This window comes from Ctenopharyngodon idella, chromosome 15 (assembly GCF_019924925.1).
Source record: "Ctenopharyngodon idella isolate HZGC_01 chromosome 15, HZGC01, whole genome shotgun sequence".
NCBI lineage: Eukaryota > Metazoa > Chordata > Actinopteri > Cypriniformes > Xenocyprididae > Ctenopharyngodon > Ctenopharyngodon idella.
Genome location: NC_067234.1, coordinates 19,272,965 through 19,297,442, shown reverse-complemented (window position 1 = coordinate 19,297,442; position 24,478 = coordinate 19,272,965). Strand labels below are relative to the sequence as shown.

The 24,478-nt window shown below is 37.1% G+C and overlaps 1 protein-coding gene across 12 annotated transcripts in view; it reads left to right on the top strand.

Annotated features, from left to right (window-relative positions):
• tenm4 (teneurin transmembrane protein 4) overlaps positions 1 to 6,437 on the top strand; it is a 262,005-nt gene extending 255,568 nt beyond the window's left edge. For all 12 annotated transcript variants that reach the window (XM_051862025.1, XM_051862022.1, XM_051862031.1 and 9 more), the window contains one exon: positions 3,426 to 6,437. In XM_051862025.1, the coding sequence (XP_051717985.1) occupies positions 3,426 to 4,184 (759 nt within the window). In that variant the 3' untranslated portion in view covers positions 4,185 to 6,437. The remainder of the gene's footprint in view (positions 1 to 3,425) is intronic.
• Positions 6,438 to 24,478: the final 18,041 nt, after the last annotated feature.

Sequence of the window (24,478 nt, the reverse complement as noted above, 5' to 3'; positions counted from 1 at the left end):
AATTAAAGACAGTACCAGTAACCACGGTGTATTAATCTTTTTTTTTATTTTTTGCAGTGTTAAAGGGACTGAAGTTTTCAAGCTTCAAAAAGACAAAAAGTAACATAAATGTGGTCCATAAAACTCATGCACATTGTTCCAAGTCTTCTAAAGTCATCCAGTAGTTAAAAGTTAAAATAGTTTAGTTAAAATTTAAGTTGTTATTCACTGAAAAACCTGACGAGAACGTCTGCAACCACATCAGATGAGGTGAACAGGCAGTTCAAATAATAAATCATTCAGTCCGTTTTTTCTGATCTAGATCAGCTGATTTATTGAAAAACTCAAATGATTCCTTCACAAATCAGACATCGCTACTTCTTTCATGGAATTTAGGATTTGAAATAAAGGCAGACTTATTTCTATTTCTATTTTTTGAGAACTAACCATTTAATGAGAATTTAATGAAGAAGTGCTTAATTTTCATTCAGAAGTCACAATGGAATTAATGGTTGTAATATTATGCCTTGTTGGCAATTCACAAAATACAATTTAATATAAATATGATCTGTTTTTTGGCTGAAATATGACCTGAAATTGTAGCTTTATGAGATTCACCTGCACAGTGCTGTTCTCACTCTTAGCCAGCACTTCCTAATTCAGTTGGAGGTTTTTTTTGGAGCTGGAGTTCTGCTTCTTACACCAAACGTGATGGATTTAGTGCTCTAAAAATTTAGCGCTGTGGTGACTCTCTTTCTCTTGCCGTTTAGACTCCCAGGGTCTCGAAGACCTGTGTGGTTGAGAAAAGATGTAAATGTGCTGGCTGATATCCACTGGATGTCTGCAGATTGATTTTGACTTTGATCGGAGCCCTGCGCTGATAGGCCTCCATGCTGTCTGACCGCCCAGTGCTATTTGAATGATGCAGGTTTTTTTATTTTTTTATTTTTTGTCAGGAAAAAAAGTCAAATGGGTAGGTTGCAGCATAGACAGTCCCTACCAGCTGTTTATCTCTCTGTGCCCTATGAACTGTGACCAGAATGAGAAGGCTGGTGGAGTAAACAAACTACTGTGGTGAGGTCTAAGGTATTCTACCTCTAAGGCAGGGATTTCTGAACTTTTTTTGTCAACAAACACATTAAATATTTAAAATATCTACCTGAGATTTTAAGTTAATAATTCAATAATTAACACATTTGCATGTTCTCTGATGTTGGTTATGGGCACATGACATGCAAGTGAACCTTTTTTTATTAAGTGTTTTATTTAAAAATATACATATTTATTTGGTAGTTCCCCTAAAATTCCATCTTAGAATAGAAAAGGAATAAATTAGAGCTGTAAATTTAATGTGGATAGCAGCTCGGATCTTGGGAGAATTTTATAAGTTCATACTAAGATTTTAGTGTCTCAACAAATCTGAGCACAGTTTGAGACTACATTGATCACTTCTGAAGCTCTAGTGAAGACACATGTGAGATTATCTGGGTCTTTTCATCAGGAGAAATATTCTGAGATACAGGACACTCCATTTGCTCTCCGTTTATGCCCAAAGTAGGAGGGTCCGCGTGCAACCCAATTTTTGTGTCCACGCGGACGGTGGGCGTAAACCAGCGCATATGCGGGTGACTTGAGTGCTTGAAAACAAAGTCCACTAGATAGTGTGCATGTGGCGAACCGACTTTCCATGCTTACGGCCAAAGGAGTATACTTTGGAAGGCTTGTGCGCTCAACTCGGCGGAACAAGAAAAATAAAGTATACCCAGGCCTTTAATCTCATAGGTCCAGAAGAAGCAATTGAGACATTAAAGAGACCTTATGGGTTTTTTTTTTTTTCTTCCATGTTCAGTGACTTAATCTGTAGTGAAGGGCGACACTCAGCAGAGAGTAAAAAGAAGGCAAAGGGGAGAGATGGGGACATGTACTCGGAGGGGATAATATCAGATAACACAAGAACTTTGTTCCAGTGCCAGAGCTTCAGCTGGACTCTGTTTCTCCTTCCGGACAGGAGCCCCAGAGTCTGACACACAGAACTCGCTATTTCTGGGACTAGTACAATCCATCTGCATGCATAGGTCCCTCATGGTTATCTAAATCTTCTCTTGGGGGCGAGGATTTCCCGTCAAGTCACATTAAATTAGAGGGTCACTTATCACTGCGTTATTGTTGTCCTAAAGAGAGACTCTTGTATTCATTTCTCTTCAACACATTATTTGCTTATAGCAAGAACTGCCTGAATAGTACCTATTGTAAAAAAAAAAAAAATGGTATCATTTCTTTTTCAAGTCTAAACAAGAGACTTGAAAAAGAAATGATAGCATTTGAAGAGAGAACTTGACCTTCAACCTGCTTGTCTCAGTCAAAATTCCTCCTCAAAAGTGGTTGTTCTCCACAGTTGATTGTGAACTCAGATTAACATTCACATTACAGAAGTAAAATGGGTTGTGAATGCTGTTTAAACCACAATTGAATACCTTTTTAAATAATGCTTTGTTAATAAAGTTCGGGAGGAGCATGTTCAGTTAATCAACTCAATTAGCGTGATAGGAGGTATATATACAGCATACTTTGTCCCAAGACAGTTTTCTAGCATCTCTCCACCACCACCCTATCTCCTGACTCCTAACTATTCCTATCCCAGCCTTGGATGGGGGGGGAGTACTGTAGGTTTGGGCCAAATTCCGAGCTCGGAGCCCTCCCCCTGCCAAATATGCATTAACCTTTACTGATTATATGTAAGTGTGAACTCGTGAAATACTTTCAGTTGCAAATGATGCTTTAATACTTTGAGAATAACCCCAAGCCTCTTCAGAAACTAGTGGGAGGTAAAAATTATGGGAACCTGTTTACTCCCTATAAACAAAAGTTATTCAAGTGTTGAAGCGTCAGATCAGCACATTTGGAAGATCTTCAAAATAAATCACATGATTCACACTCATTCTCACCTGAACATAAAATAAAATTAGTTATGCTACGCACAGTAGTTATATCAGGAAACATGAAATGTTTGAAGTGTTAATGAAGCAGCATGATTCTTGGTTAAGGGGAAAGTTGAGCAGCTGAACGTGGGGGTAGGATGAGTTTCCCGCTGAGATCACCCATCTTGCACAAGCCATCAGGAAATGTTACTTACTCCCAGGAAATAGCAGCAGCGAAGGCGGTGGGTGCAATGACGCCTGCCACTGGAGGAGATAACTTAATGAATGTGAAAATCATATGCAAGGATTTACAATGTACAATGTTTTGCTGAGATGAACCATGTCATAATATGTCACATTTGATCACAGTCCTCACTGTGGCCAACAGTAATTGCGAATGTTGTTCTGGAGATGCAATATTATACGTTTAATTTATTCGCTCAATGAAAGTAGTCACCCATGATCACAGTGAAATCTTCAAGAAGTTGATGCCAGGGCACTCACAGGGTTTTGTTTGTCTTTTCGCAGTCCATTCTGGGGGTACAGTGCGAAGTCCAGAGGCAGCTGAAGTCTTTCGTCCGATTGGAGCGTTTCGGACAGATCTACGGAGCGAGTGATTCCGGCTGCCCTCAAACCCCTCTCCGTGCGCTCTTCGCCACAGGGGCGTCGCTCTTCGGGAAAGGCGTGAAAGTAGCCATCCGGGAGGGCCGTGTCGCTGCAGACATCATCAGCCTGGCCAACGAGGATGGGCGGCGGATCGCTGCAGTCCTAGACAAGGCAACCTACCTGCAGGATTTACACTTCACCATTGCGGGTTTGGACACGCACTACTTTGTCAAATCGGGACCGGTTGAGGGTGACCTATCTCTGCTAGGCATGACGGTGGGCCAGCGCACACTAGAAACGGGCGTGAATGTAACCGTCTCGCAGGTCAACACGGTCCTCGGCGGCCGTTCTCGCCGCATAACCGACGTCCAGCTGCAGTACGGCACGCTGAGCCTCAACGTCCGCTACGGCAGCAGTCAGGATGAAGAGAAGGTCCGCGTGCTGGAGCTCGCGCGTCAGAGGGCCGTCGCGGCCGCGTGGGCTCGCGAACGTCACAGACTGCGGCAAGGAGAAGAGGGCTCTCGAGCTTGGACGGACGGGGAGAGGCAGCAGCTCCTGAGCGCTGGACGCGTGCAGGGCTTCGAGGGCTTCTACATAGTATCGGTCGATCAGTTCCCCGAGTTGGCCGACAACGTAAATAACGTCCACTTCTTGCGACAGACTGAGATGGGTCGCAGGTGACATGAACGCAAGGGGAACCCGTGCTCGGACTCAGCGTCCAGGACTTCTTGCCAAAGACAAGTTGCGTTTGTGACCATATTATGTTACTTTATTTTTATGTTGACTGTGCCAGACTTATTTTTTTAAGACATGACGTACATGGTTGCAAACAGTTGCACTGTTTCGACAGCAGAGTGCCCTTCTCTCTTTTGGTAATTCTTAAACCCTCTTTGCCCTTCAAGTGCGGCTGCTAGAAGACAGCATATGGCAGTGTCGGCGGTTTGTTCGGTTCTGCCTTCGTGTTTGTGGGTTTGCTCAAAGGAATATAGGAAGAAGGCTGGTAATGCATTATGCTCACTGGCTCAGCCTGCTGCCAGACGAGCAGATTGTTATTCACGAGCTTCACTCTACTCTGCCTTTTCCCGCGCCTCAGCCAAGGAGAGACCTCTTTTAATCGCTTCTTTTTATACTTGAAAGCCCACCGGCTGTGTCATACTTAAACAAGGACATTGGTGTTTGTAGTTCAGATTCCTTGCTGAATCCATCTCATGTTCAAACCTTGCTGTGGTGTCTTGTAATATTTTGGGACTGGGTGGCTTGCTGGTAACATCCATTTTTATTATTATTATTTCTAATTTTGACCAAATGGCTTAAAACATGTTTAGAAAGAGAAAGGAAGTGAAACGCACTCTTAAAATCGGAAAAATTGACAGAAATGTAGTAAATAAATAGGGAATATGAAGCCCCGTGGTCTTTAAAGATGCTTGTGAAAATGAAATTGGCACTGTTTGAAAGACCCTAGTGAGCTGCCTACCTAGACAACATTTTAAGGGTTGATCCTGATGCAGCGGCTGATAAGATTATAAATATTTTTATATTTTAATTAGTGCTCAAAATATAAATAAAAGTAGTCTGAACTAATTGGATACTTACCCAATATTTTTGTGCTGTGCAGTTTTATGCACATTAGAGTATTGTGCATTTAGCATAGCAACATGCTAACATCAAACTCTATTGGAATTGATTCTCCGCAATTTGTCAGATCACTCACTTATGAGGTTCCATCTTGCTGCCTATGAAGTCAGCTCCCTATGTAGGCGGTACACAGCAAGGCAGCTCGCTAGGTTTTGGAATGGAGCGACTTTATGAAAAAGGATGGTTTTTTTTAATAAAATAGTTTGAGATCAACACGTTATTTTATGGAAACCTTCACATAACAGTATAACAGTTGTGAAAACATACAAAAATGTGAACATTTGTCCCTTTTATTGCTAATCGTTGTACTTGAACAATGCCTAGTGTTTCAACACATGGAATAAAGTCCTGAGAGTTGGTCAATTTAGTTCATTTGTTTTCATGGTTACAACAAAGAGTTGCATATGGACCATTCCTAAGAATGACAGTATTTATTTTAGTGCTGTGTTTTTTAGAGGAGTATACGTCCTCATGTTTGTCAGTGAAACAAACGCTTCAAGCGTAAAGCGGCATGAATGCTTAAAAAAATAAGCACATTACTTAAACGTGCACTCAGACTCCTTTTTATTTTTTTTTTAAAGAAATATACTTAGTGCTGCAAGCACTGCACATTGTGGTAAGGAAAGGTGACAACCCCTGTGAATAGCCTTTGCCCCAAGGATCTCCCAAGCAAGAGGCGACGTCGTGAGTGCTCTGCAAGCTGCCTGAAATGCATTAAGGCCTGAAGGTGCGTCGTTTAGAGGTTGAAATGCACGTCAACCCACCATCTGGATATGTGAACTTCAAAGAGCATCTATTTCTGGTTGGATGATGTTAAGATGACGGCGCATTGGCGCTTCACGTTAGCGTTCGGTATATGAATCTGCCTCTGCTGTCGCTCTTGGGGAAATCGCTTGGGGATGGTCACCAAGACGAATAGATCAAGTGTTTTAAGCTGTATAATACTGTCGAGCATATTTTGGTTTCTTTTACTGTCATTGAATGCAGTGACATCATGAGTCTGACTACATCGCTGTATTTAAAAAGAGCAACGCTGAATGAAGGAAAAAATGCAATGTGTTAAATTGCACTGAAATGCATCGTAAGGCTTTTATTTTTTCAAAACTTTCGGACTCATTTGGACTTTTCGTTTGTTCTCAACACTGTGTTTCTAAATGCTTCTCTTTGAACATGTAAATAAGATGAGAAGAAATGGGCTGTAAATAAAATGCAAATGTAGATACCTTTTAGAGCTACAGCAGTGAATCTGTGTAGTCTAGACGAAAAAATAAAGAATATTTTGTGTTTACATTTATTTCACGTCATTGTGATTTGCATCGCAGTTTTTCATTTTTTTAGAAACGGGTTTCCCTGAACACTCCCGTTGGCTGCTGGTTTGCATTGTTTAACCTATTTTATGTGAAAACAACTCTGGGGGAAAAACTCCATTAATGACTTTATATTTCACAATTACAAATACTTAATTTCTTAACTTTTGCAACTTTGTTTCTTGTAATTGTAACTTTAGATGTTGCAATGACTTTAACCAAGTATATCACAATTGTGACTATTTCCTGTAATTTAGATTTTATTTCTCATATTTGAGACTTGAAACCTCAGAGTGTGCCTTTATTTCTTATTTTAACCTTTATCTCAGTTACCATTTTGTATTTTTACTCTGAAGTGGACTTTTGTCCTCTTTACAGTATGATCAAATGAGTCAAGAGAAAGGCTACTATAATTGCAGTTGATATTACTGTGTTTGGGTTAATTTCACTCTAGAATATTATGTTTATGATGTTATATTACGTTGCATATTTTGAATACTTCATCAAGATATTTTCATACTGTATGCTGCAAAACTAAGAGTAGTGCTAGTTACTACTATCAGTATGGTTCATAATTCACATCCTTTATGTTTGTAGTAATATTCCTGGATTACTCTGTTATTTTACTCGAGAGCTCCAGCTTGAAGATTTTGGATGCATGCAAACACTATTAATCCAAATATCTCCAAACAATGTGACGCACAGGGGGAAAGTACACTGTCTGACTCTATTTCATGTCAATTTGCTTCTAAAGTGGAACTGCAAATTAATGCCTTTAATGTGGAATTTGACGTTAAGTGGTTCTGGCATCTAATTGTGCATTGTGTAATGAGGTGTTTACAATTTTCGGAAGTTTTGCACAAGTGATTGAAATATTCATACACAGAAATGAGGTTCTGGAGGTGGAGAGTGTCACACAAAAACAAAATAAAGCACCACCAAATAGTTAGACATAAATTTATGAGCCTTAATGTAATGCAGTGTATGTACAAATACAGTGTTTTAGCACTATTTATGTTACACTGCAACAGATGCATTTAGAGTACTTTAGAAAGTATACCAAAAGTTGGATTAATATGTCTTGATACTTGACAGAGTGCCTTAGAATCTAGGCTATATCTCTGTGTGCAAGCATCAGTTCTGAAGAGATAAGTCGTTTAGGCACGTCAATAAATAAACCAGTGCATGAGAAAGCATTACATTCCACAGCAGTGAGAAACAGTCAATAATAGATGATTATCTTCAAACATGTCCAGATGTATGTGTTGCTTCATTTGTTCCGTGATTTTTTTTTAAGCAAATTTTCCATTTTTAGACAAAAAAAAAAAATGAAAATGTGAAAGGATTCATCACTAGAACAAAACTATTAATACAACTACTTATACTGTATAGTAAAACAACTGGATTATTTTAGCCATAACAATCCCTCCAAACAAGAGTTTCCTGAAGCCAAATGAGGGTCAGTTCAATGCTGGATTGGCACAAAAGATTAACATGATGGTTGATGAGTTGAATCAACTCCACAGCAACTACATAAATTTATCCACTAACCATTTAGAATTGTCCAGTTTCTCTCTAAAAGTTGTAACTTCTTCCTGAGTCTCTCCATCAGTGTTCGACTCCAGTTTGAACAATGTAAGGCTTGAACACCGTTACTGACAATCCTCATTTTGGCTGCGTGAGATTCTCCAGCTTTGTTGTTGAGTATCTGAAGCACAAGCTGTTAAAGCTCCACCCTCTTCTGGAAAGCGGTCGGGAGCAGCAGCTCGTTTGCATTTAAAGGGACACACACAAACGGCATGTTTTTGCTCACACCCAAATAGGGGCAAATTTGACAAGCTATAATAAATGATCTGTGGGATATTTGGAGCTGAAACTTCACATACACATTCTGGGGACACCAGAGGCTTATATGTGAAAATATATGTGAAAATATTCACATCTTGTGAAAGGGGCATTATAGGTCCTTTTAATAAATAAAAGTTCCAAAAGTGGGGTTTCACAGCGATGCTAATGTTTCTCACGGAGTGTTTAGTCAAAGAAACAAAAAAAAAAAAACATTATTCTAAATGTTTTTCTTATGCGAGACCTTTATTTTGAAAGACTAATTCTTTCAGATGCAGTTTAGCATTGCAGTTAAAGCGTGCCTGAGAAAGACTCTCTGTGATTCAGTATTTGCTGTCAGATGAGATGTTGTCAGGCTATATGTCATTGTTATTCTAACAATATTTTCATAGCTTGTTATGAAATAAAAAGTCTCACCTCAGAATAAAACAACTTTCCTGTCCTGTCCTACTTTGCTCCTGGTGCTCACTCGAGCATGCAAATGTGGAGGCATATAACTGCACTATATATAAATATAAATAATATATATAAAAAGCAAATGAAATTCGAACATACAGTGTCGTAGTAAAATTGTCAATTATTAAGTCATTAAACTACCAAAAAGTACTAATAAATGATGTAACTGGTACGTTGAGTGTTAGCTGGGAAGGACTTGCATGCAGGTATGATGTTCATCAGGATCAGTGTCAAATCCAACGTTTTATTAACAGTTCATGTTAGTATTTTGTATTTACCATGGTAATTGTAGTTTCCGCAGCCTGGTAGCACTTTTACAGTTCTGTTCCACATGTATATACTATGTACTTACTATACCAATTACAATAACTGGGTTATAACTAGGTACTAACCCTGAACCTCCCCCTAAACCTAACCTTAACCCATGTAGTTACCTTCTATTACAGTACATTATTGGGTAAGAACATTGTAAGTACACTTTAAGTACACGTACTGTAAAATAAAGTGCAACCCGCAACCTTTACACAAAACGCCACTTTATTTTCCACTGTTATTTTCTATATTTTGGATGACATACCAACTTACCTTCTCTTCATCCTGACTGCTGCCGTAGCGGACATTGAGGCTCAGCATGCCTTACTTAACTAACTTACTTTCTTGTATTATTAAAAACTACTTTTGTACTGCTATTTAATAGCCTTATATGGGTCCCATGGCCAAACCATTTTAGCTTCCCCAAACCCCTTTCAGTGAACAGCTCTTAAAAGAACCATTTATTTCTTAGTGTAAAGAACAATGTAATAATCTGAAGAAGAACCTTTTCCAAAGAACCTTTAGTTGTTAAAGGTTCTTCATGGAACCATTGATGCCAATAAAGAACCTATTTTTGTGATATGTAGAAATACAAATGCAATTGTAGATTGCCTTTACATTAAGAATGGATAAGGTGTCACTTTCCATATTTATATTGCAAATTGCCATATGTGTGTGTTTAAGGAGATAAGTGCGGTATTCAAGTGATTGACTATTATTTCTGAAGCTCTTATTCAGAAAGCTTTTCACAAATGAAATGCTTTTGAAGTCAGGGCTCGAGGCTGAAATACAGTACTTTCCTCCAGGACTTCCTCTTGCTATCCATCTGTTCCTACTTGACTGTAAATTGAACCTTGAGAGAGTGTTGAGAAAACATTAGACAAGTGGGTACTATTAAAATCAGTCAAGAACTGATTCCATATTCATGCTTTGAGAGGCTGTCAGTGTTATTAATTTATTTTTTCTCCATAAATACAGAAATTGCATAAACCTGATTTGTTCACTTTCAAAAGAAAGTTCAGGAATTTAAAGTCAACATGAAACAATGTTCACAAACCATTTTATTTCCGTAATCTAATTCTGCGTGTAATGAAATATTCAGCAAGATAAAGTCTTTATCCATAGGGAATCGGTTGAATTGAGTAAAGAGATTCTTGACACCAATAGAAATGAAAAAGTTGTTTCAGAAGCAAAGCAAATCATTAAGATTTTGCTGAAAGATTACAGAGGCAAATTTTTTCTTTGGAACAACATGCATTGGTTAATCCACAATAATAATGTGTAATAAGAAACTACCGGTAAATAGAGTCAATTTTGGTTTCATGTTGACTTGATGTGTGCATAAAATACAATTTAAAACGTGTACATAAAAAAATGTGTGCATGAAGCTATAGTTTTTTTGTGTAAAAGCAGAGGCTCTGTTCTTTCTTTTGACATGGCAACTTAAAAAAAAAAAAAAACATGGCAGGGAAAGAGTTAATAAATGAATAGATGTCATTGACCCTAATTACAACATTTCAAAAATGCTTTCCAAAAGTAAACTACTTTGAGCACATTTGCTGTTACTTATCAAATACATCTTCCCTTTATTGCAAGCGTTTGATGTTTCCTAATCACTGCTTTCCCACAATGCACTTGATGAAATGTAAACAGGAATTTAATGGAACTTAAGTAGAAACATGCCGGTTTGAAGACAAAATGTAACCTGAGATCTTTGAAAGCCATCTGTCACCGAAAAGCACTGATGAAGAGAGAAATAAAAAGCAGAGAAACCAAAGAGAACTTTTGTTTTTACTTTGTGTTCAGGCGAGTATTAAGAAACAGGAGTATGATGGAAGGGGGTAGGGAGATGTCAACACTCATTTTCTCTCGTCTCTTTATTTCTCTCGTTCCTGCTGTCTAGTTTTCACAGGTCAGCATGAGGTCACATGATGTTCCTGCAAGAAGAGACATGTTTTCAGTGACAGAGATGTTGCCTGAGGATTGTCTGTGTGAATGTCAAACTATGAGCACTGCAGGAAGCAAATTAGCTGCTTATTTATCATTGTATCATTAAATTGACTGTTAAAGTGCCCCTATTGTGCCATTTCAAACGTTCCTAATTTTGTTTTGGAGTCTCCTACAATAGGCTTACTTACATCCGAGGTCAAAAAAATTTAATTTTCTCATAATATACATTGCAGCATTATCTCTTTTCTATCAGAGTCTGAAACGGTTCGATAAAGGATTCAGTCTCTCCTTTCTGAGAGCCTACTCTGCTCTGATTGGTCAGATGGCCCAGTCTGTTGTGATTGGTCGACTGCTTACAGTGCATGCTGGAAACCAAACGCCCACTTCTCAGCACTTGATACACAGTAATAGGAGCAGTAACGATGGCGTATCAATTTAAGCCCAAGCCTTCATCCAAACTCTTCCAGGCCTCAGTCCTCAACTACAACTACAGTGTTTGAGGGCGGGTCAAAGTAGACGTTCACATACAGCCAATAAAGACTATAAGCGGACATTATGCAAATTTGTTACAAACCTACGTAGGTTTGAGCAGGCAGCAAGACTGGAATTACTGACGACTCGTTTCAGGCAGTTCGGAATCGGTTCTTTGTTTTGGAAGACAATGGCTGCATCCGAAATCGCATACTTCCCTACTATAGTTGGCGAAAAACAGTATGTGACAAAAGAAGCATGTATGAATTCACAGAGTAGGCAAAAAGTACCCGGATGAACTACTACTTCCGGCTAGATCCTGAAGTGTGCATTCGATGGACACTTTACTATCCCATGAGGCCACAGAAGAGGATTTGTGATTGGAAGTGAAGCGACGCAACTGGTAGGTCACATGATAATGACAACATTGCGAATGTATTATGTCCAGAAAACATTCATACTACGCACATTCATACTACATGAAAGGTAATATCTTAAAAAGCATAATAGGGGCACAATAAAGGGATAGTTCACCAAAAATGATCATTTACACACCCTCATGTCGTTCCAAAACCTTTCTGACTTACTTTCTTCAGTGGAAGACAAAAGTAGTTGTTCAGCAGAATGTTGATGAAGAAGGAACAAATAGTGTTAAAGTGGTTGTTGATGTTGATGGACATCAGGACAGACGGACAGTGAAGGGGCCTCAGCTGTGTGTTGTTGTCCCCATCCCCCCCCCGCATTCCTCATGACAGGTGCGAACAATGCCAGGGCCCCGAGAAATGTCTCTGCGCCTGTCTGTGAACCCGACTGACATCGGGTGTGTTCGCCAGTAAGACTGACTTCACACATTATGCAAATCATATTGACAGCATAGCGAATGCTTTTTATTAAGCTAATTACCCTTAAGGTCATTTCTGTTTTTGGCACCAAGGCTAGACTCTAGGAAAGGAGAAAACTAGTTTAGTAAGAGAGAGCACGTTAGCACAAGGTTTAGAACCTTTACCTCAAAGAAAGATCATTTTATCAGTTTAATTTCATTTTGTTGGTTCTTAAAGAATTCTGTCATCATTTACTCACCCTCATGTCATTCCAAAGTCATAAGACTTTCGTTCCTCTTCGGAACACAAATGAAGATATTTTTAATGAAATCTGAGAGATTTCTGTCCCTTCATTGAATGTCTGTTCACCCAAAACTAGGGTTTAAAAGGGTTTAAAACATTCATAAAGAGATCATAAAATAAATTCAAATAAATCGAGCAGTTTAATCCAAGTTTTCTGAAGAGACACGATCACTTTATATGATGAACATTTAATTTAGACTTTTATTCACATATAAAGATGGCAAGAACTGAGGGATTTGAAATGTTGTAAAAGCGACACAGGTGAGTAAGGTATTTTATTTTATTTACAGATAAATTGCCATATGTAGCTCTCTAACAGAGTTCATTGTAAAGCATTATCTATTGTGAAGGCTCATTTCATTATGGTTGTTGTAGCGCTGTGCTGGAATTTATTTTCAAGGAAGTACCGTCTATTAATGGGTAAAGCTACAATAACGCCTTCAGCGAGTCAGCTTGAGATCCTTTCCATCTAAACAGGTTTTATCTCTTAAAGGGTTAGTTCACCCAAAAATGAAAATTCTGTCATTAATTACTCACCCTCATCTCGTTCCACACCCGTAAGACCTTCGTTCATCTTCTGAACACAAATTAAGATATTTTTGATAAAATACGATGGTTCAGTGAGGCCTGCAGCTCCAGCAAGAACGCTCCCTTTTTCAATGCCCAGAAAGCTACTAAAAACATATTTAAAACAGTTCATGCGATTACAGTGGTTCAACCTTAATATTATAAAGCAACGAGAATACTTTTTGTGCACCAAAAATAACAAACTTTATTCAACAATATTTAGTGATGGGCGATTTCAAAACACTGCTTCATGAAGCTTTGAAGATTTACGAATCTTTTGTTTCGAATCAGTGGTTCAGAGCGTGTATCAAATTGCCAAAGTCACATGAACTACTGAAGTTTCAAAACACTTATGACGTAACGAAGGCTCGTTTACTGAAATCGTGATTTTGGCGCTCCGAACCACTGATTCAAAACAAAAGATTCGTAAAGCTTCATGAAGCAGTTTTTTGAAATTGAAATCACTAGATATTGTTGAATAAAGTCGTTATTTTGTGTTTTTGGCACATAAAAAGTATTCTAGTCACTTTATAATATTAAGGTTGAACCACTGTAGTCACATGAACTGTTTTAAATATGTTTTTAGTATCTTATGGATCTTGAGAGAGGAAGTGTCATTGCTGGTAATGCAGGCCTCACTGAACCATTGAATTTTATCAAAAATACCTTAATTTGTGTTCCGAAGATGAATGAAGGTCTTACAGATGTGGAACGACATGAGAGTGAGTAATAAATGACATAATTATCATTTCTGTGTGAACTAACCCTATAAGCCTAGTAGTCAATGTTTTATGAGCTGTATGATAATCTCTCTCTTCTTTTAGTTATGAGAAAGAACCATATTCATCCGCACAGTCACACAGAGCCAAAGCACAACCAAAACAATGTTCTTCTGCAAAATGCATGCAGTTTTGATTTTTAACCACTAGAGGTCCAAAAGTTATATAGTGTACCTTTAACATTTGTAGTTACACTGTTAACTTTACCTAACCTTAACAAAACCCTTGGCCCAAAACTTAACCCTTACCCTAATTTTACTCCTAAACCTATACCTCAAGCATATTAGCAGTAAATATTGACATTTCCGGAAAAACATGTAGTTACACAGTAAATCCATAGTCTTATGGGTATTTAATATTAGTACATAGTAGTAGTTAAGGCCATCTAATATTAAGTATGATCGAGTAGTTTTGCATGTTGAGTTTTTTATTTGTGAAACTCTAGATATTCTCTAGAAACCCATGAAAAACTGTCTATATGTTTTAAAGATGGTTCATTTTCTTCTGTGGAACACAAAAGAAGATATTTTGAAGAATGTTTCAGCTGTTTTTGTCCATATACTGATAGTGAGTAGGGTTCAAAACAACACTGGACCCTGGACTTTTTACGGTATGGACAAAAATCAACAAAATATCTTCTTTTGTGTTCTGCAGAAGAAAAAGTCACACGGGTTTGAAAATTATGATATTTTGGGGTGAACTTTCCCCTTTAGTGTTTTTCACGAAGTGCCAACCAAGGCTCTGATTTTCTTTTATATAAAAAAATGTAAAATATGGGAAAATTTTTCCTAACCTTTTGTATAAAATGAAAATCCAGTAATTTGGTGTTAAAAAAAAAAAACAAGCTCCACTCTTGATGTACTTCCGCATCCAAATGGCTCCTGGAAAATTAGTCCAATCTTTGCACTGGCTTAAAAGGATTCTTGATGCAACCCTTTTCTATTTTCAATAGCTTTCTGGTAAGTGTGACTGGCAAGATAGACATAAAGTGAGTTGTACATCCGGTAATGAGCATTCTGAGTCCAGTAAGACTACCAGAATTGCATGTTTCCACGTGTGTAAGCTTGCCATTCATCTTACACCCTTGACATGTTCACTTGTCAGGGTTGGCATGCACTAATTTTAACATAACAGATATTGCGTCATCAGGCAAGCATGGCCTATTTGAGAATATGCGCAAGTCAAAAATCATGTGTGGTTTTGGAAGAAAATCTGTTAAGATACCTGTCCACGATCACAGGGGGTTTTAAATACCCATTACGCTCATTCTGATACATCACTTTTTTCCATTTGCGAGGAGGTTTGCCACTGCAGAGCCCAAGAGCTGCTATTTCCAAAGTTCACTGCATATATGAGATTAAAATATGGTACTATTAATACAGTTAGCATTTTCATATTCAGTTCAGAAATGGTCCTATCAGTCTCCATTAAGCTCAATTTCTATGAGCATGAAAAAGATTCAGACACTTTTTTTTCTAGCATAGCATATCCTGTAAGGATAGAAGGGTTATTGAAATGAATAACTGTAGCAAAGACCTTGAAATTTGATCTGAATTTCACCATAGCATATATTACCTCATTTCTAATAAAATAATATAATTTGGCTAATAAAAATAAGAAATAATAAAACCTTAAAAGGCCCCAGGCGGCTCTGAAGTTACATTCTGTCATTTAAATGGTTCCTTCCAAGTATTAAACCCAATTCTAACTGCATATAGGCTCTGTTTCAAAACCTAGCGAGCTGCCCGACTGTTTTCTGCCTACACAGGCATCTGCATTCTAACTGAGCAACTCTCTTATCGCCCACACATCACACAAATAGTGCTCTTCAAATCAACCGCACAAGAGACTCGAATCAGAGCAGATTTCAGTTGTTGATGGTTAGCATGTTGCTAAGCTAAAAATGTTTTAAGTGTAAACCATTAGTTCACTATAGTTTTGGAACAAAGCCTTATTCAGATTCAGACATCACTGAGGTTTTCAGGATTATCTTTCAGGGATATTCTCAGGCTCTGTTCCAAATACTAGTGTAGCCAACTATTCAGGAGCATGAGCTCTCACCACTAAGGGTACCAAATGTACAAAAGATATTCATAAAGAATTTCAGTGTAAAAAAAATCATCCAAGTTCCTGGACGAAGCAATTACAATAAATATAGTTCAGCATAGTCACAACATGGACTGCAATACCCAATATTTCTATATGCGATCTATTTTTATGTTTTTTAGAGTATCATGTTGTTAGCTTAGCAACATGCTAATGGCAAACTCTAGAGAGTGCTGCAGGGATGATGTATTTTTGTAGGCCAAAACCCAGAAATGAGTGCTCTTGCAAAGTATTATAACTCTGACTTTCAGGGAAAATGTTTTTCGATGCTTGGTGGTGGTGATGTTAAAGTCGAGCAGCCGACTTCAGTCTAAGGTTAGCTTTTTATTTATGGCGATTGTATTTAGGCTTCAAAATTCATAAAATTTGTGTTCATTTGTGAAAATTCGTGGACAAAACGTGTAAGTATCATAAACCTTTGTTGATCACAGAGCTTATTTTTTGCAACAATTCAAAAGCCTATGGAAAAATCCTATTGGGTTTTTGTCTTCAAAAATACGTCATCACTGCAGCACTACATAAAGTGCAACAGTCCAACTCAATTTCAATCAAACATAACTACTTTACGAGGTGGCGATTTTGTATATATTTGTGAATCATATGAAAATGTACGATTTTTTGAAAAAGTCAGCATGAAGGTCCTCCCCTAAACCTAACTGCCACTGGGTTATTAATTGCCATGAAATTGTGTTGAAGTAAAAGTTTCCGGAAGTAAAAATCACAGTCGGTTATGTCTTAAGTGAACGCAAACAGCTGAGAAAGAAAATGCATGTGTAACAGTATATTGGATCCGTGCGTCAGGAGTTAAAGTGACAGCAGCCTAATAAACCTGCTGCTGTCTATGTCATTACTCTTAATCTAAGAACAAAAGAAAAAGAAAATCACTCAGTGATCTTGAATGAAAAACATTTGTAACTAATACGGATTAATCTATATTTTATTTATAAAAAGAAAACTATCATGCAGTGTTATTTTACACCTGATTTCAATTTCTGAACATTGTTAACTTTGAACTATTGGTAATTTGCTTATTTGTTCTTGTTGTATTACTGATTGTTTACTTGTCTTTAATAATTTTTGAAATATATATTAGTTAGTCTAGTTTATTAGTTAGTTGTTCTTTGTTTAGGCTGCTGATTTTTGTTCATGTTATGAACAAACTACAACAGAATGTTTTGCAAAAAGACAGAATACTAAATATATTTGATATCTAAATGTTTGACTTCATTTTTTTTTTCTTTTTTTACCATAATGGAATCAAAACTGGCAATCAATAAGAATCGATAAGCAGAATCGTAATCTTTAAAATTCAAACAATACCCAACTTTATGACGGAAAATTCTGTCAGTGGTGGGGAACGAGTTAAATTTGTATGCATATGCATATTTTGCAATGAATGTGAAATATGTTTCTATAATCAGCATCTTAAAATCAGTAGTTTTATATTTCCAGAGTTTTTATTTATGTCGCTCACAATGCTTCTTTTCCTCATTAACACCATTATACAAAGTATTTAACCTTTGTCTTTTTGTCAGATTTTCAAAAACTTTTTTGATTCAAATTGAAAATTTGTAATGTAATTCACCTTGTAGCTGGTTGGTTTGGTTTATGGCTTATAATTCTTCAACAAAGACTCTATTTTAAAATCCCCATGGGAACCAAAGTCTTGAAAAAGTGGACAGGCACTGTTGCACTCCATTGAAGCCATTGTAAGTCTTCTTCTTGTGCTACGTGTGAGGTGCGCTATTTGTATGAGCCTATATAGAGTGTTCCAGATCAGTCACTTATGTTCCAGTTCAGTTTGGATGCTACTTTAGAAAGCTGAGTTTTGATTCACTACACAAACATCACTTAAATTATAATTGAATTACTGTAATACCATTACTACAAAAAGAATGATGTTTGTGCCTATTACTAAATATAAAATTGGGCCAAGATGCAGTTTTGCCAACAGCTCTACCTTTAGTTAACATATTTCACATGTGAATTGAGGGTACTCTTCAAATTAAGCTCTGGTGAAGGCCAAAGCTCTGTAATTTATATTTGGGCTAATTAGTGAGGTGTGGGTCTTGTCTTATAAATAGAGGCAATTACTCATGAATATGTGTGGGGCTGTCCACTGAGGGTGAGCACTTGGTATACATGATGTTGCTTACTGCTTGTGTGTGTGTGTGTGTGTGTGTGTGTGTGTGTGTGTGTGTGTGTGTGTGTGTGTTTGTTTGTGTGTGTGTGTGTGGTGTACAGTGGCCTCAAAAAGCATTTGGACAGTGCAGACACACTTAAAATGAATGTCACTGCATTAGATAACACAATATTAAACCAAGTGGGCATATAATTTTAGAGAAGCACAAGTTGTCTGTAAGGAAGCTTGTTTTTACCACGGAATAAAGAATAAAAAAGGTAATTGTGACATTTCATCGCATAATTTTGATTGGAGATTGGGAGATGTAAACTCGCAATTGCGAGTTAGAAAGTCAGAATTGTGTCTGACTTTTATCTCGCAGTTGTTTACATCTCACAATTTGAACTTTATAAATCACAATTCAGTTCAGTTCAGTTCAATTGGGAGTTTATATCTCACAGTTCTGAGAAAAAAATTGTGAGATAAAAAGTTGCAATTACTTTTTATTTATTTATTCTGTGGTGGAAACAAGCTTCCGTACATATCAGCCCCTCCTAAGGGTACGTTTACACAACAACAAAGTACTAAAGATTTTCCATGTACAGACGGCAACATTGCCAAAACAATCTCCGTTCACACGGATCTGCAGAAATGACTAAAAACATTGTATTATTCATGTCAGGCCAGTAGATGGCGATGTCACTTTGTAAAGAAACACTACGCACCTATAGACTTAACACATAATACACATGCGCATGACGTCACCGTTTTCACACATTTGCGTTTTTGCAATTTACACGGAGACGGTAACTTTACTCATTTTCAAAAACTTGCACTTGAAACCCGTTTTCAAATATTTGCATTTTCAGGCCCCAAAATGCCATTGATGGGTAAATGAATGGCCAAAACACAAAAAAAGTTTTCCGTTTTTAGTTGAAAATGGTGTCATGTAAACGACCCCTAAAATCTGCAATATTTTCCCCTCATCAACAAAGTTTTATCCTTAGAGAAATTAATAGTGTTTTATGGATAGCGCTTGCATCATTCATATTCTAATTGCTTTGATGTTATTGTTGTGACCTTGTTATCTCGGTGGCGTTGTTTCTAAAGGCGATGTCTTTTTCCTTCACCTTAAGACCTTCTTCAAGCTTCTCTCTGCCAAAAGCTCACAGAGCGTTATGTACGGCATATTTTTCCCAGTCTAACACGAGGGCATATGGCATGAGAGCATGATGGTGCTGTAAATAAGAGCAATGCCACAGTGCTGTTATGCTTTAAGCAAACCCACCCTTATACCGACAGCAGCAACAATCTGTTCTTGACTCTCTGTGAAGGGCTGGCAGCAACAGATGCATATGTTATCTTGAACTCCTCTGATATGTTAAGTTTTTCTTAATCAAAATACAGATTTTAGCCTCTCTGTTGGATGAATACAAGCTAACAGTGATTGTTAATGACCGGACCTTGACATAAAAGTATAGCTCATCCAAAAAAAAAAAAAAAAAATTTAACTCCGTCATTAAAGAGTTGGTTCATCCTACAAAAGTAAAATTCATTTTAAAATTCATCATCATTTACTCACCATTGTGTTGCTCTAATGATGTAGGCCTACGCCCTTCTTTCCTTTTCGGACCACAAAAGGAGAATTAAAAAAAATGTCTCGCTCGCTAAAAAAAGACAAAGAATCACTGAATCCAACGCGACACGTGCCATATATTACAAGTGTTCTGGGGTATACGAAAGGTTTGGTTAAAAATAATAATAATAATAATAATGTATTATTTAACGAAAATCCTGACCTTGACCGTTGGTCTTCTCTGCACGGCTACGCGACGAAAAGCACGACATGAAATACAATCCATGTACTGCCTTTCTTCTCTGAGGTGAATATCTGTTGTGTTCGTCGCAATAAAAAGGTATCGCGTTCACATCTGTCAACGGTCATTCTGACTGTCATCTGACAACGGTAGTTCCGGCCTGGAGATATTCAACTCTGTGAAGAAAGTATTTCCAGGTGTTGTATTTCATGTTGCGTTTTTTAGGTTTGATTTCTCACAACTTGTGTGATTTTTCTGGGTGAGTCGAAGTGAACTGCGGCGATAATCGAGTGTCATGAACGCGCGCCGTGCACAGACCATGGGCCATGGTCTGGATTTCGTTAAACAATACATTACATTTAAGATTGTTTTTTACCAAACTCTATCGTATTTGTATATCGTACCCTAACAGTTTAAGAACACTTAAGTGGCATTTTATTTCAACAGTATATGAAAACTGTAGGGTAGAGTGGGGGAAAACGCCCCCCTTAAGGACTTTGTATTTTTTTCTATGAAACAAAAGTTAAATATGTCCAGAATAGTTATCATAGTTTTACTGACAATTACATAAATTATAAACCAAGTATGAAAAATGTCCAGAGCTTTCATGTTATTAGATTTTTAGCAAAAAATAAATTTGTATCAAGGGGGCCACAGGTGGGGTAAAATGCCCCCACTCTGTCAAAACAATTTGCTTTATACATTTACAGCAAAATCTACTACTATTATTACCATCACAACTAAAATAAACTAAATCAGTAATGAAGTCTTCTTAACCATAACCAAAATTATGAATTACACAGTTATAATAGACTATTTGAAAAGCATTGTCAGCTGATGCTAGCTAACTAGCTAGCTGATGCTAACTTGAGGTAATTTTTAAATATAAAGTCCAAATATTTTTATTCAACCACCTCGTTATATTACATTTGATGTAAAAGCAAAGGATTTGATGCTCAGAACAGAGTAACTACAGTAATTATGACAGTGAGAAGGGCTTGTTTTACTCCTCATGGCTGGGGGCGTTTTACCCCACAGACAGTGTTTGAAAAAAAAAAAGTTATGTCATTCTAAAAAATATAAATATATTATTACATGTACTTCCTAACTACAGGCCTTACTATTCTCACATTATATATAACAGTGATGTTCTGCAAAACATCAAGCTTTAAAACACTTATTTTCTTACTGCTGAAAATTAGATCACTTAACGTGAAATCCGTTTTCTCTCAAGTACGTCGCCAGTAAAAGCTTCGCAGTAAATACTTCTGCATCACTCATGTCAACGTAGACCATAGCAACAACAAAAATGTATCTTGACTCAATCAATAGTGATTATTTTGGGAAAAATGGTTGGGGGGCATTTTCCCCCACTCTACTCTGCAAGTACAGTTTTTTTTTTTTTTTTTTTTTTTTTTTTTAAGATTTTAAGTACACTACAAGTGCACATTCAATACAATTAAGTGGAAAATGCAGAAAAGAAAATGTATTCATCAAATCACTTCAGTGAATCTTTAAACCCTCAAAACTTCAATAGTTTAGTATTTTATATGTGATTTTCTACAGAGCTAATTACTGAACTACAAATCCTGGGGAAAAAAATGTAGTTCTCTGTGATATTTTTATTTCTAAATAATGAAATGCAAAATTATTTTAATGTGACATTGGTTTATGCTAGAAAAACGTTAACTCAAAATTATACAGTTTGAACCTCACCGTATCATTTTAGTTAGAACATAAATCAGTGTTGCATTAAAATAATTTTTCATTTCAGTTCACTTCAGGAAATTCACATTTATTTAATTCAGTACAGTGTTTTCCATCATTTTCAGCATAACAATCCATTGATGATTGTGTTCTCCAGAATCATTTCTCAAAGAGCATCTTGTGCTTCAGTAGAACATCTGACCTTCTGTAAAAACATTTAGATCACTAATTTACTTACTGTACTGTGAAATTTTCTTTCAATTTACACAATAATGTTTCTTTGTTTATTTTCATTCATTTTCAAGTATTTCATTGTAGACTTTTGAACCCCTCTGTATACATTTGCTGTTTGTAAAAGTACTTTTTCTCTGCCTTACAGAAGCACTCCTTTCATATAGATGAAAAATTGCCTTAATGAGGGTACAGTTGCCTTACATTTGACCTCTATTTGTGAGTTATTAAAATAACCACCACAGTATGATATAAAAAACAAAGTTTGGAGGTCATTATAAAGGGTGTAACCTGCAGGAAAGCTGTGAAAAAGAGAACTGAAGAGCGTTTGAAAGAAAGTACAGACCGAAATGTCTGCAAAAAGATCTCAAAGGAGACTTGTGAGAGGTCAAGGGTCACCAGAGAATGGAGTAAAGGTGCACCAGTCAACCATATCAAGAGCTCTGCGTAACACTGACCTGTTTGAGAGGGCGGCACAAAAGAAGCTGGTTCTCACAGAGATCCATGTGAAAGCATAAGTAGATTTTGCATAATAATGACCAAGTTTATTGTGGAAGATGTTTTGTGGTCAGATGAGAGTTTTTAGGCAAGATTCAGTGATATAAATGGCACAAACCCTATCCACACTCTGAATACTAAACTTTCGCCTCATGATATTTTAAATAACAAGCTCAGTATTTGAATTTTACCACTCTTTCATAAAAAAGATGTTTCAAATGCTGTGGGTTAAAAACGGTCAAAGCATGCTCGATCCAGCTATTTCTGATGATGAAAAGCTGACAGGAAAAAGAGCAAGACGTATTAGAGAGAAATCAGTGTAATCGGCGAATTGAAGACCCACTTTCCCTTATCAGCTTCTCGCAAACAAAGGGACAAATTGATATGTGGGAGTTAAGGTGCTGCTGTAAAGATATTGGGCCGCTCCTGAAGGATTTGTCTAGGTAAGCTCATGAAACATTAAGCAGTGACAATTCCATAAGATCAATAGGACTAGCGCACTCGCTGTTCTCTGCTGCCTTTGTTATTCTTTCCTTTCAAGTGAATGTTTCTGTCCTGGAATGTTTTGTGCCATTTAGCAAGAACTTCCTTCAGAACCCATATATATATATATATATATATATATATATATGGGTTCTGCTGGATATGATCTGTGCTGGCAAAATGAGCCGGAACGCGTACTGGCTAATATAGAGCTACAGACAAAACAACTGAAAAATGTAAATTTTTTCACAAAAATTAGTTCATTAAGCCCTAGCCTAGCCATGCCAATGCTCCAAATATCAATTAAACATCTAAAAGTATCTTTATTTGTTTGTTTTCTGAGAGGGGTACCTTTCCTTTGACCATGAAAAATGCAGTTTTCTCTGCTTGCTTCTCGACTGGTGCTTCCTCAGCACAAGTTTGGTATCGTTTTAAAGAATAGCATTCCAACTTTGTGAATATTCATAGCGAATTCTCAATGGCATGGGTCTGAACCAATGAAATGCGATTTTCAAGCTCATGCTGATAATGTGTTTTGTCGTAAACAAAATGATCTTACTCGCACTGACTGACAGATCCGAAGCGCACGCACAAAGACGCCTCAGACAGCGTGCGATCCCGAAACACATAAACAGAATTACAGTATTTCAAAAAAATCTGTCTTGCCGAGTATTCACGGTGGAAACAAGTATAATTCTGTATAATTTTGTATTACTTTTTTCATAGTCTTCTGAATTCAGCCTGGAAAGATTTTGTATTTGCTTTCAAACTAAAATTGCAGTTAAAAATTATGTTTGTCAAAAGAATAAAATAATAATAGGGTACACTTTATTTTGATGATCCCCTTTAGACATTCTGTTGACTATAAGCATTTCAACTTAATTAACCAAAAAAAAAAAAAAAAGTTGGGAAGCTCATATACATGGTCTCAAAGCTAACAAAACTCCAATTTTGTTTTCATGGGGCCTTTAAACTAGTGATTTATATTATTATTCAAAATGCATTTGTTTTTCTTCTCATTCTTTTTGTGTAGGCCATAGACTGCAAAAAAAAAAAAAAAAAAAAAAAAGGATGACGTGTTTTTGTAGGCAAAACCCGGAAGCAAGTTAACATTTTAGGACTTCCGGTTCCATCGTCCCGAAGTCTATGGGTTCTTTGAATGGGTTTTTGCTAAATCGCCTGAAATAAGGTCTGTGGTTAACAAAGCCTCTAAATATGTTCACGTTTTGATCTATGACATAAAACACACCAGTTATAACCCGCTTGTGATTTTTTAAACCTTTATTGTGTCTTAAAAACGGCGGTTGCTAACAAATTGCTAAAAGGGACTACTTCCTTTGGCGGGGACTTTAGACGTCATCATGACAAACAGGACATTTGGACAGTATTTCTCATGAAAAAGTGGGTAAGTATTCATACACAGCGCAGATCATAATCAGCGAGCATGTTTTTAAATAAAGTTGTTTTCTTAATAAAGTTTGAGGAAGCTTGGTGGTGGTGACGTTGATCCGCGACCATGGTGTGCTGTAGTCCGTTTATAGCCTACTGTTAGCTTTTTATATCTG